At 32.8% G+C, this 14,113-nt stretch overlaps 2 protein-coding genes and 1 long non-coding RNA gene across 3 annotated transcripts; 2 read left to right on the top strand and 1 right to left on the bottom strand.

Annotated features, from left to right (window-relative positions):
- Positions 1-2,307: 2,307 nt before the first annotated feature.
- Positions 2,308-6,851, top strand: LOC108489714 (alpha-soluble NSF attachment protein-like). Its single transcript, XM_017794420.2, has 9 exons — positions 2,308-2,629; positions 3,254-3,303; positions 3,383-3,455; positions 3,539-3,618; positions 4,274-4,425; positions 5,273-5,432; positions 5,530-5,577; positions 5,897-5,977; positions 6,492-6,851. Exons 1-9 carry the CDS (start codon positions 2,485-2,487, stop codon positions 6,570-6,572), a joined length of 870 nt encoding a protein of 289 aa, XP_017649909.1. The 5' UTR covers positions 2,308-2,484; the 3' UTR covers positions 6,573-6,851.
- Positions 6,852-10,087: 3,236 nt separating this feature from the next.
- On the bottom strand, positions 10,088-10,681 carry LOC108488879 (uncharacterized). The gene has a single exon (XM_017793157.2). The coding sequence runs from the start codon at positions 10,679-10,681 to the stop codon at positions 10,088-10,090; it is 594 nt and encodes a 197-aa protein (XP_017648646.2).
- A 683-nt stretch (positions 10,682-11,364) lies between these two features.
- On the top strand, positions 11,365-13,672 carry LOC108487432 (uncharacterized). The gene is made up of 2 exons (XR_008272833.1): positions 11,365-13,280; positions 13,425-13,672. It is a non-coding gene; the product is annotated as an uncharacterized LOC108487432 (long non-coding RNA).
- Positions 13,673-14,113: the final 441 nt, after the last annotated feature.

Genomic DNA, 14,113 nt, shown 5'->3' with positions numbered 1-14,113 from the left:
CAACCTAGAAATGATATCCATTGGATTCAGTCCAGCATTCTCTGCCAAGGTTCTTGGTACCAATTCAAAACTTTCACCAAACTTAGCAATGGCATACTGATCCAATCCTGTTTCCTTAGAAGGATAACTCTTTCGGTCTTCTCGCCAACTCAATTTCAGTAGCAGCTATATGACTATCCCTGCACATTGCCTTACATGTATTCACACAATCATCAACGGCTGTTTCAAGATCATCCAATATACTATCTGTACTTCCTCGCAAAACCACGGCGACAACTTTGTTATCACCTTCTTCACTTCTTACAACAATGACCCGAGAACCATCGATTCCCTTAACCAATATCACTAATTAAGGGTGAGTATCAAGCAAAAAGCGATTTAGCTTTCTTTGCTTTATGATAAGAGGCATCTCTTCCATCAACATCAGAATCAAGTGGGGTAGTAATGGTAACCTTCCGGCTCAAGTCGTGACCATCAGAAATATCATCTTCTGCGTTTGCATCTTCTACAATAATTTCTTCATTTAAACTCTTTGCTTCATTCATACTCACACTTAATTAGTTATAATATATCAATCTCAACTTTCTTATTTCTCTATATAGATCATATTTAATTGAAGAAACCTTACAGCAACTAAGAAGAGGCTAACCCCTAATTTTTGCATAATGAAAACAAGACTGGCAAAAAAGAAACAACAGTAAGGGTTTCTTTCATCATAATTTTTTTTTATAATCCATTCTAAATACCTTAAAAATAATTTGTGTTTTTTTTCAAATTTAGGCAAGTTATGAATCCTTCTAAATACCTTAAAATTATGTATTTTCTTCATGCTGAATGTGCAAATGCAATGAAGAAATGTGGAGATCAAGCCAAGGAAAACTTAAATATGAAATTAGAAATTAGAAAATATATATATATATATATATATATATAGAGTAGCTATTTTCATGTTTTTTCCATTTTAGATATTATATTTAATTTAAAATAAGACAAAGGCGTATTACATATTGTACCTTCTTCTTTTTTTTATTCTTTTGTGTTTGAAATATCAACAATTTGTTTCAATTTTCTTTTTAGACTTTCTCATATTTACTATGTTATTCCTTTTAGATGCTTTAAATATTAAATCACTATTTCACTTTTAAATTTAATTTTTTTATGCACTTTTGTTATGTATTTATGATTTGGGGACCTAAAATTTAAATGAGGTTCAAATCTCTTACCCATGACCTAATAAGGCCCTGTCAGTAAAATGCGTGTAGGTCTCGTAGAAGGAGTTTGTTAGGAGAGCTCGCCACTACGTGCAGGTCTCATAGAGAAAGTTCGCCAAGAGAGCTCGCAAAGATGGTTCGCAGTCCCAATTCACATATGCTAAGGAGTTCGCAGGAGAGGGCCACAAAGTGTAGTTGACAGAAATAGTAGTACATGTGTTTAATATGTCTGGAATCCGCTCAGAACATCAATTTTATAAATAGTAACATATTTAAGTACTCGATTGTTTTCTTCAATTAAACATGACAAAAAATTACTGAACAACTTTATAAACCATTGATATAAATTATTTGTATACAAACTTAAATGTATTATTATGCCTTCCATTAACCATTGTTTTATTCACTGTACAATCTTGGTCAAATGTAACATCTATTCGAGAAATTATTCCTACCGGAGAAGAGAGAAAAACTATTTTGATTTAGAGATTCTAATTGTAATTTTACAACAAGAATCATAAGTTTGCAGTGGAAATGACAGAAAAAAATGCAATATTGAATTAATTTAGTATACCTCAATTTTTACAATAATGATCTTTTCGTATATTTTATTTACGTTGTGTTTTATTTTATTAGAATAAAATTGTTCCTTTTTCTTAATTTAAAAAAAACATTTTCCATTTGATTTATAATATTAAATTAAATAAAGTAATCATTTTTCACAATTATTATTTTATTAGAATTTATAAATCCAATATATATATTAATTCTAAATATAACTACTGGGAAAAACTATGGGTCACATAGTATTGAAACTACATTTAATTTTTTAAATAACTAATTTATTTAATTGTAGAAATGCATGATTGATATTAAATAACATCTAAACAATTAACATATAATAATTTAACTAATTACAAACTACTACAAAAATTGGGAAAATGAGAAAACACATAACCTTATGTGATTTTTTACAAAATTAATTAATAATTAAAATAAAAGTGTTAAAATGAAAGTCAGGATGAACTTAGTAAAATTTAATTTTGGTAACCTAGACTAAATAGTTTACACTTTAAATTATATATTTTCTATTTTGGTATTTAATTTTTATTTGTGATAAAGTAATGAAAATGATAGTTGAAAGTGGGAAAAAGTTTAGAAAAGTGAGAAAATGAGTCATCAAGCTTTCTTCCCTTTTTATTTGCTTAGATCTTAAGACTCTCCGTTTTTCTGTTCATTTCTGATCAAACGAAGCAACATAAGAAAAAGGGAAATGGGAGATCAATTGGCGAGAGGAGAAGAATTCGAGCAAAAAGCAGAGAAAAAGTTAAGCGGGTGGGGTTTGTTTGGCTCCAAACATGAAGACGCCGCCGAGCTATTTGATAAAGCGGCCAATTGCTTCAAGCTCGCCAAATCATGTAATTTTTTGCAAAGCCTTTCTGTAACTTTTTTTTTTTTAAATCATGTTTGTTTTCTTAAGAAAATGGTGGATTAAACTTTATCTAAGAAAATGGAATTTTCAAGATTTTCTGATTAGTTTTGCGATTCCGAAACTGTAATATAAAATTTATAGTTATTTCCTTTTAACAAAAGTTTTCTGTTTGTTTATTGAGAAAATGTTGGACGGAGAATGGTTGGAAAGAAATGAAATATTCGAGATCTTTTGATTAATGTCGCTATTTAGGCGACCGGAATTAGGATTTGGTCGCAATCGATGATATTTATATTATTATTCTTCGTAATTTTTAATTGTTATTTCTATTGTATTTATTGATTAACTCCGATTGCGTCATTGCTTTAGTTCAGTTCAGAAAACGTGAAAATTAAGGTTACTTTAAGATTGGAGTATTGATTAATTACTTTATAATTCAATTTAATTCCGATTGCGCTGTTTTGGTTCAGTTAGAAAATGTGAGAGTTTGGATTTCTTTAACATCGGATCATTTATTAATTACTTTATAATTCAATAGGTATTTGAAATGTGCTGAAACTGTATGCTTGGCTCTAATTCTTATCCTCTTTTATGTTTTTCTTTTCTCAAGGGGACAAAGCTGGATCAACTTATGTAAAGTTAGCAAATTGTAACTTGAAAGTAAGCCCTTCGGTTCAGTTCTTAGTAATTAACTGTTATTTAAGATTTAGTTTAACTCCTTTGTTTTACATATCTATAGCTAGAAAGCAAACATGAAGCTGCTCAAGCTTATGTTGATGCTGCTCATTGCTATAAGAAGACAAATGTAAAGGGTGAGTCTGGAGTGCATGGTTTGATCTAAAAGTTCTGGAATTTTGACTTGATTAATCTGTGACTCAATTTTGTTCCTATGCAGAGGCTATATCCTGCCTGAAAGAGGCAGTGAACATGTTTTGTGATATTGGAAGGCTCAGCATGGCTGCCAAGTATTATAAGGTGTTTTTTATCCATTAATATGCGAGTCTTTCAAGGGAAAAAGGAGTTTGTCATTCATTGTAATTGTTTATGTATATGTGGTTGCCTTTCATTTTGATTGGGTTCATAATTTTTTCCTAATTGTTCATTAGCAATGTTGCCACTAGAGTTAAAGCTCCCAAGCATCTGTGCTTCTCATAAGTCTCGTTTAGCATTCTTGTTGGTACAACTTATAATGCCAGAAGTTATGTTTCACTGCAAATTTGATGCTAAATGGTAAAAAGTTTAGGCTTCTGTGTTTTAAATCTTGGTTTGACAATGCAAACTAACATGCTAAGAAAAATGAAGCTGTTTTGGTTTGGAAGCTGGATTTCGAATAAATTGATTATTATCTTTACATCTCTAAACCCATATTATTTTAAGCATATTTGTTTTTGACATTTTGATTCCTTACAACACTTTTTCATTGCAATAGTGAACACTTGGTAGTTTCTAAATCATAATGTTTCACCACATGTTTTAACACCTTTTCCAACACATGGTTTTATAATCTAAGGTTTTTTTCCCCCACAGTGAAATTAAACTAGCCCGTAGTATCGTTGAACATACATAACCATAACTTTTCATGATGTTATTTACTGTTATTCATAGACATGGGTGCTTCTTTTATGCGCAGGAAATTGCTGAATTATATGAGTCTGAACAGAACACTGAGCAGGCCATTGATTATTATGAAAAGGCAGCTGATTTCTTCCAAAATGAAGATATATCAACCTCTGCCAACCAATGTAAGCAGAAAGTTGCACAATTTGCTGCTCAGATAGAACAGTAAGCATGTTCAACTTCTTGTAGACACTGTTCTTGCAAGTTTTAGTCTTCTACCGTTGTCAATGGTTTGTAATCATTGATGGTGTTTTAATTTGCTAAGGGCTAGATTAGCATTGTTATTGAAAAATGCTTTTAAAAGTGCTGTGGAAAGTTAAAATATCCATTTTAGACACGGTATTATAAAGTAAAAAATAAGTTAATTCAAATTCCTTAATTATACATGAAATATTAATTTTACATACTTTTAAGCAATTATTATAAATTGTTTGTAAAATCTAATTTGAATATGTAAATTATATTTTAGATATTAAAATCACATATAATCATAATTCTTGTTAATAAAAATTTCACGGAATTATTGACTTAAATGTAAAATATCCTTATTTCCATATATATTATTATTACTACCACGATGCCATGTTTCCATTATTTTGGTACTAACAAATGTTCAATTTAGTATATAGTACAAATAGAAGAAAATTATGGTACCTTATTGTTAATATTATGACATACGAAATATAAATTTTAGATACTTTTTAAGTAATTAACTTAAATTGTTTATAAAATTTAATTTGAATAAACAAGTTTTATTTAGAATTTATAGTTAATATAAATGAGGGACAAATTTATATTTTGACACCTAAATTGGCTTTTGAAAAGCCAAAACTTAGAAAAAAAAAAATTTGGCTTAGCTTGAAAAGCTATTTGTTTAGTATTGCTTTTAACTTGAAAAGCTGGTTTGGGTTGAAAAGTGCTTTTTAGCTTCAATGCCAAAGACATCCTAAGACAGTTGCATAAATACAGAATGACAATTTTCTTAACAGCTCTGCTTATGATATTTCTCCAGATACCAGAAAGCTGTTGAGATCTATGAAGATATAGCACGACAGTCACTTTCCAATAACTTGCTGAAGTATGGAGCTAAAGGACATCTTCTAAATGCTGGCATTTGTCAACTGTGCAAAGGTGATGTTGTTGCAATCACCAATGCATTAGAGCGGTATCAGGTTGAATTTTGGCCCTTTAGAAATGATAAAACCTTAACCTTTTAAACTTAGTTTGGTTATATTAAACTTATGTATTTTATGCATTTCATTTCTTCAGGAACTGGATCCAACTTTTTCTGGAACACGAGAATATAAATTTTTAGCTGTAAGTTATCCCAAAGAAATGCTTATTTCAGTTTATAATTTGTTTTTGGATCACAAAAATGTGATTCTGTTCTGTTCTTTTGCTGCTTAAATATGATTGATCAGTGGTAGCATGTTTTACCGGTTGTTTTATTTTTCCTCTTATCAACCTTAATGTGCATTGACTAATGATATATCCTATCACTGCCTTACCTCTGGACAAAAAAATTCTTAAGTGTATTATATAATTCATTTTCTTTAAATGATAATAATTTTTCAGAATCTAGTTATTACTCCAAAATAGAGGTCTTACAATACTGAGCTTCTGCTTTTTGTGACAGGACATTGCTTCTTCCATTGATGAGGAAGATGTCACGAAGTTTACAGATGTTGTCAAGGAATTTGACAGCATGACTCCATTGGTATGTCAATTTCCATTTCAAATGTTTCTTGGATGAACTAGTGGACTGGAGGTCAAATGAATTAGACCTTCAGTGGTGACTGAACTGGTTGAACTTGCTTGTTCGCTTAAATGGGAATTTAAATATTTTTAAAAAATGATTTTAATGCTAAATGAACATTAAATATAGTAAATAATTAATAAAGATGTATATTTGACTTAGTGGTATTTTCTTTAATATAATCTAAAAGGTTCAAATCTCATCATTTAAAAATGAAAATAAAAATATATTCTAAACTAGTTCTCTACCGTTTTCTTTTGCTTGATTTTTACCTGTTGAACTTTCTTTTTACTGTTTCAGCTAGTGAATGGTTTCATAATGTACTGGACCATTGGTTCTTGGTCCAACTGGTTCAACAGGCTGGTCCATCCAAACAACTCTGGGTTGGAGTAATGTTCAACCCATTGGGTTCTGGTTGTGACCCCTGAGATTACAAACTCTAATGTGCTTGCTGTTTCCTTGAAATATGCTACAGGATTCTTGGAAGACAACCCTTCTACTCCGTGTGAAGGAAAAGCTGAAAGCTAAAGAAATGGAAGAAGATGATCTTACCTAAAAGAGGTTCATGTAATAACAGTTTTGTTTTTTTTTTTCTTTTTATCTTTTTCAAAATTGATGATTGCTTTGTGTTATGGAGTCTTTATCTAGTCATACTCTTTAACTGTCCCATGTGACAATCTGTTTATGAGATCTTTTTCTTGTTTGGCTTTAAATTTGAGAACTATTATGCTGATTATTGGGTGAAGTTGGGGTTTGTAATCAAAATACTGCTGATCTTTGCTTTGATGTGTGAAAGGAGGGAATCTAAATGGAGAATAATATTGAAAGTATATAAGCTGGTTTTCTGGAAATATGAAAGAGCTAGGTAACCCTTTTGGATCAAACTACCCTTCGATGTCATTGAAACGAATTATCATTGTTCTAGAGAGAAATCATGAATCCTACATCAACTGTGTACTAAATTTCGGTAGACTTTTTTGCATATAGATTGTAAAGCTTAATTGAGACAAAACAAGTGATACTTTGCAGGTAGGTTGGTGTGGATTATGATGGAGTACTAGCAATGTGTTATTGTGAACAGTGGGTCTTCTTGGTCTTAGGAAGGAGCTGTGAATTTCACATTTGCTATGAATCGAGTTTAATTGGGAAAATACGAAGGTTCACATTAGTTTTAACTTGTGAAACGCCATTTGTGGACAAGATAACTACGCTTGATAATTTGAAATAGACATCATCATTAGACATGATAATTCAAAATAGACAATATCTTGCAAATTGGTGTGGTATAATTCGCAAATCATGCAAGTACAGCATGCTGTGTTGTACATATGTATGATGTTCATTTTGTCGTCTAGCTAACCAAAAGTATACAGTTTGATAAATTTCAATATGCAAAAGATTATGGATTTACCATTTATGAGCATGCTGCTTAATTTTTAAGTTACGTTCGGGAAGCATAAACTCTCTCGAGCCAGGACGTTCTACAAAAGGAGGGATGCGAGGTTGCAACAGATATTGGCAATTCTGAAATGTATGCTTCGAATCCTACGATAGAGAGGAAAAGAGGAGGACAGATCTAGTAATGAAAAATCAAACTGGATTGAGCAATCAAAAGTTGGTTCGAGATTAATTTGTTCAGTTTGGCACACACTAAAAAACTAAAAAAGAAAAAATGTTTTTCAAATTTCGAGTCTTGCAATTTATACGCATTGTTCAACTAAATTGTTTCAAAAGTTAATCTCAGTCAATTTATGATACGAGCCTCCAATGGATGGCTATGTGCTAGGACTTCAGATCACCCTAAAAAGTAACGGTTCTAAAAAAATTATCAAGTTTGAGTATTCTAATACTTGATTTAAGTAGCTTGAGTTTAATCTTATTTAACTATTATCAAAAATTTTAATCAAACTTGAGTAAAAAATTGATTTTGAAGTCTAGTATAGTACACAAATTTTGTGTTGAAAATATTACTTGAAAATTTTGAAGACAAATCAAATAATTTATCAAAATAAAGTTGCAGGATGTAATTTTCTTACAAAGAAATCATTTTATTCTCCTTCTTAACGAAGTTTTGATCGAAAGGTCATTGAGACTTAAAATTTTAAATAAGTTTAAAGATATTCTTAATTGAAATTGTTTTAAGATATAATTTAGTTCAATTTCAAGCATCTTTAAAATTTGATCTTAAATTGACAAATTTACTTTAGCGTCGTTGAGACTTTAACTTGAACATGAAATTGCAAAGATACTTTGTCACAAGCCAAAATATATATAGTTGTGACAAACATGTAAAACGATTCCTCAAAAAAAAAAAAATCTAATTTCTTCTTATTATTCCCTTTTTATTCATTGTTAGTTGTTTATTCTTTTTATTACTAAATAATTTCTGTAACATTGGTATTAGAGTCTTGATCTTAGTTTGTCACCGAAACAATGATATTTATTGAAGAGGATGCTATCGAGATGCAAAAAATACTTCACTAATTTAAAGTTAAGTTAGATAGCATTTTTAATCAATGGAGAATCGACTAGAGAGATGATTTGGGTGCAGTGCAACAAAATTAAGAAAATGAGAAAACCAAGGCAACCCAAGTGTTTGATGAACTGCTAATAAAATAGTGAACAAGGTAACCATTATTGAGAAGGTGTTTGAGAGAATCAAAAGATCATGTAATCCTATCCGTATGTTCAAAGAAAACTTCAACATAGATTTTGATAAAATTGATATATATATTAAAACAATTCCCCCGTGAGCAAAGCTACCCGAAGCACTAGATTACGTCCGAAACGATGCAAGTACGAGAAAACTGAGTCAAGAGATTGTTGGAGTGCTCTGAAAGATTCTAAAAGTTCAAATAAAGGATTGGATCCTTATAGAACCGTGTATAAGATTCCGGATGCTCTTGAACTCTCCACACTTATATAGCATTTAATGGGGTAGTTGGGAAAGCTCTAAAGGACATTGAAATGAATCATAACCGTCAGATCAAAAGCAGCTTACCTATATAAGTAGGGGCTCCATTCCTCATTTGTACAAGTTAGCTTTTCTTGAGTAATATACTTTATCATTCTCCTACATTTTCTCTTATTCTTCTAATTGCTCTTTTCCTTGTGTGCTTGTCCAAGCAAGAGTTTAAAGGCTGACTTGGGCCTTTCATGAACAATCAAGGAAGTTCTTGTGAGCAACAAGAAGTTGAAGGAGTGCTCGTCCCACAGTCAGATTTGATTAGAGTATACTTGGATAAAACAGTCAATTTTGATATTAAAGGTAAAAACATCTTACCTATAAGGTCTATTAATGTCATAAATATCTTATTTGTTGCTACTATAATACCCATAGTTCGACTCCGTCGTCGAACTCAAACAATGGAATGTTATGAACAAAAAGGACACTTAAATGACACAATTATAAGTAGATTCAAGTTCACAAACAATTAATAAATAATCACAAAGATGGTGAAAATTTCATCAGATATATATATATATATATATATATATATATTCAAATAATCCAAATAAAATAATTAGTATAGATTGCATAATCACTAAAATGCTCCAAAAATAAAAACAATAAAATTACATTTGTAAATGAAAAAAAATAAAACAATCAAAATTATAGAAATGTAATCGAATGTTGGGGAACTGGAATTACCCTGAATATATTCACATATGACGAAATAGTTTTAGAAAACTAGTTTTCCACTTCATTTTTACATTTTCTCTTCCACTGCTAATTTTATTTATTAGTTAGACTCACAATGAGTAATATATTTTAGAGTTGTGATCTGTAAATTAATTATAGTTCTAATTACTGGCAAAGAAAAACAAAACAAAGAACTCCTGCTAAAGAAAAAAGATATTTGCTATGTTAAAAAAAGATGGAAAATAAGCAAATGACATTAAAATAAACAAAAGAAAATAAAAACACCATTTATAAAACTAATAACAAGAGCTTTATTTTCCGCCTGATCTAAGAACAGTGAACGAATGAAAACAGATTTGCATGCAGTACATTACATGCATGCAAAACCATTAAAACCCTCCATGAAAGGGCACGTCATTTGTGGAAGCTTAAAAGAGGAAGCATCCGGCGACAGCGGCTACACCACCAACGACGGCTGAGGCCTTGACAATAGCGGCACCGGAAGTACCTGGTTCTGGTGCGATATCGCTGGCTGGAGCGTCGGATAGAGAGCTATCTTTATTAGGGACCTCAGCTTCTGGTATAGGAGGGGATTTGGAGGCATTGGGGGATTCAGAAGGGGACTCCTCTTCGTCGCTGCTGGTTGGGGCGGAGCTTCCGTGGCTTTTGCTGGAGCTGGATGGGGCAGGAGCGGGAGGAGATTTGGAGCTGCTTGAGGATCCACCGGAGGATGACTTGGGTGCGTCGGAGGATTTCGTTGGTGATGGTGGCGAAGGAGGGGAGCTGCTGCTGCTACTAGAGCTGTTGTTTTTGCTGGAGCCGCCGCCGGAGGAGGGAGATGGGGAGGATGCGGAGGAGTTCTTGGAGGAAGGAGGAGAGGGAGTAGGTGACTTGGAAGGCGGAGACGCCCCCCCTTTAGATGGCGATGAACTTTTAGGGGACGGCGACGGCGCTGAATCCCCCGCAAACGCCACAACAACCGCCATGAAAACGAGGGCAGCAACGAGAACTTGACCTGCCATTGTTATTTCTTTATCAGTTGCAACGATTGGTTTCTTTTTTTTTCTTCTGGGAAACCAAATTTAGGGTGTTATTGAAAAGCAAATTATGCAGTAGTGTCCCTAAAATTTAAATATAGGAAAAGAAAAACACTTGAAATAAAAAGCTTAAAGCTTATGAATTATTTCAATGGTGATCTGATTTATTTGGTATAAAGTCAGTGATATATATAGTAGCTTGGAGAGCTTAGCAATGGCTTAGAAATGCAACACTTTGTTTCAGTTCAGTTGATACTTGACCGAGTTTCATGGGTGTTTTTGTTGGGGGGTGGGGGTGGGGGGAAACTGAACTTTGCCAAAAACAAGCATTTACTTTTTCTAAGAGAGAATTTAATCTTATATGATTTTTTAATTTTTATATAATTTATATTTGCTTAATCGAGTTTGGTAGGAATTAAAAAATATTTATTTATTTAATATAAAATTAATTATTAAAAATCTATTTTCATAGCTTAAATTTTTTTCTTATCCAACTTTTTAAATTATTTCATTAAATATTAAAATATATTTTATATTAATAAGGAAATTTAAATAAACTCTTTCTTAATTACTAAATCCTAATTTTGATGCTTAATATGAGATTAAATTTAATTAGATCAACCTATTGATGTTTGGTTAAAAAGTTATTAATGAATGCCTATGGTGGATTTTGTAACGGGTGCCAATAGCTTAAGTTTGACCAATAGTATTGGAAGGGCTACGAATAAAGTTCGCACTATACCGAAGGTACAGTTAGAACTTGATGGCCCGACTGTGGATAATAATGGCCAGAGAATTCAGTTAGAGATTCCGAAAACGTCGTACAAATCAACCCTTTTAGGGGCTTCATCAAAGAAGAATCATGATGGTTTTCTGGAAGAGGATTTTACACTTTTGGATGGTGATGCTGTTACTGAAGTGATTGAGGGTGTTCCGTCAATTATGTTCTCTAATAAAGTGCATGAGTATATCCAACGACAAATGGCCAAGACAATTATTGTGAAATTGCTGAAGGAAGGATTTGTTTTAATGTTTTGTTGAATAAAATAAATTTACTGTGGAATCCTCAATGTCAGATCCAACTCATGGATCTTGAGAATTATTTTTATCTGGTTCGTTTACAGGATGAATCTGACTATAATAAGGTATTAGTAGGAGGACCGTGGGTGATTTTTGGCAGATACCTAACTGTTTAGCCATGGTCACCAAATTTTACAACAAGTCAGAGTGGTTTTGAGTCGTAGGCTGTTTGGATAAAGTTACCTGGACTGCCTGAAGGTTATTATTCAGATTTCCTCATAAGGGTGATTGGTCAGACAGTAGGTCCGGTGGTGAAGCTAGATGTTCATACGGACTATGCTCGTAGGGGACGATTTGCGTGGTTAGCAGTTTGTGTTGATTTGAGGAAGCTGTTGGTGTCGAAGGTTCGAATTAATGGTCGTCTTTAGTGTGTTGAATACGAAGCTTTACCAAATATTTTCTTCCAATGTGGTATGTACGGACATATAGTGGACATTTGTCCTAGGATTGAGACAACTTCATCAGTGGTGGAGTCAGGTTGTGCTTGACTAGTCATGGAGAAATTAGGTCTTGAAAATAAGGTAAAGAATGAACCCTATGGGTCGTAGATGGTGGTAGAGAGACGGAGAGGGCGTAATCGGGATTTCAGTAAGGGAAGAAACGACATTTTTAGAGGTCTTGCTGGGGGATCTCGCTTTGAGGCGTTGGGTGTTAATGAGGGAGAGATTTTCGCAATGACTGACGAGATTAATGGGAATGATAAGGTAATGGCTGAGGAGAAGACTAATGGTGAGAGGGATATGGGGTTAGCGTTTCTAGGAAAATGTATTGAGACAAAAGAGAAGTAGGCCAAGCTAAAGGATAAGGGGAAAAAAGTGGTGATGGGGAGTGGGCCAAAGTCAACCTTAAAGGTTTTAAAGCCTAATAATGGAAGCCTGGGTATGAATATGAATATTGGGAGGGGTGCTTTTGATAATGGATAGAAATTGGCCCAGTTGGGTGCCACTGACAAAGGGAAAGCTATAGTGATGGAAAAAGTGGAAATTTCAACTAATTTAAATAAGAAGAAACATACAACAATTCGTATTTTGAAGAAAGAAAAAATGGGAGTTAATATTGACAAAGAGAATGAGATTTTTATGTTTGGTAAAACGAGCTCTCCCGTAGAGCAACAGTTGCGTGCTAACACTGCTCGTTATAAACAGCAAGAAAAACCACCTGATGAGGCTCTTGGGATCTAGGAGCAGCAATCGGTTGATCTCCAATTAGCAATAAAAGGGTTAGTTTGCGAGCTTGAAAGGAATCCATAAAAAGATGTTATGGTGTCAGATTCTCAAGTTGTTGAGAAAGTTATGATTATGGGCAACACTGATGGTATTGTGGTAAATTGTCAAAATTTATTGTACTCCTATTTCGGGTTTGGTTTATAAATTTCCTTATTTTTATGAATACTAAAATAATTTATTAGAATTTCCAAGGAGTGTGACACCCTCGTTTTTATTGTTTTGTTAAAGAATTCAAGAAGGAGTTTTTGCTAGATTTGTTTTATCTATTTGAAACCCAGGTTAGTAGAGCTAAGGCTGATGGTATAATTGTGAAAATTGGATATCTGAATTCTTTTAGGGCGGAAGTAAATGGTTTTGCTAGGGGAATTTTGTTATGTTTGAATGAGGATTTAATAGTGGATATTTTGAATATTCATTCTCAGGTGGTGCATGTTAAAATCCATAGTACGATGAGCTCGGATCATTTCTTTTGTTTTATTATCTATGCTAGCCTTCATGTTGCGAAGGGAAGGGAGTTGTGGCATTTTCTCAGCTCTTTGGTTGTTTCGGTGGAGGAACATTAGATGCTTGCCGGTTATTTCAATGCTATTCTTGATGAATGTGAAAGAATAAGTGGGACTTCTATTTTACATGTAAGTTGCAAATGATTTAGAGAGTTTTTGTTCAACAATGCTTTGCGAGATTTGGGTGCTAGTAGTGCCAAGTTAACATGGTGTAGGGGGTTTGTTACAAAGACTTGACAAGGCTATTTGTAATTCGGAGTGGGATTCGTTTTGCTAGATTGTTCAGTGAGGAACCTTCACAGAATGAAATCTGATCATAGACCGATATTAATTTCTTTTAAGTCGAATGTTAACAAAGGTTTAAGGCCTTTCCGTTGGCTTGCTAGTTGGATGTCTCATATGAATTTTGGCAACTTTGTTAATAGTAGTTGAAATACTGAGTTAGCCGTTGGTGATAATCTGGAACGCTTCTAGGAATTTGTTAAGGAATAGAACAAACAGGTTTATGGGAATATTTTTGTATGCAAAAGAAAGATGATTTCTTAGATGGAAAGGGTTCAAAAAGTCCTAAAGGTTCGTTATTCTCAATCACTTCATAGATAGAAGCA

This window comes from Gossypium arboreum, chromosome 10, assembly GCF_025698485.1.
Source record: "Gossypium arboreum isolate Shixiya-1 chromosome 10, ASM2569848v2, whole genome shotgun sequence".
Classification (NCBI taxonomy): domain Eukaryota; kingdom Viridiplantae; phylum Streptophyta; class Magnoliopsida; order Malvales; family Malvaceae; genus Gossypium; species Gossypium arboreum.
Note: the sequence above shows the minus strand (reverse complement) of the source record. Positions and strands in the feature narration are given on the sequence as shown.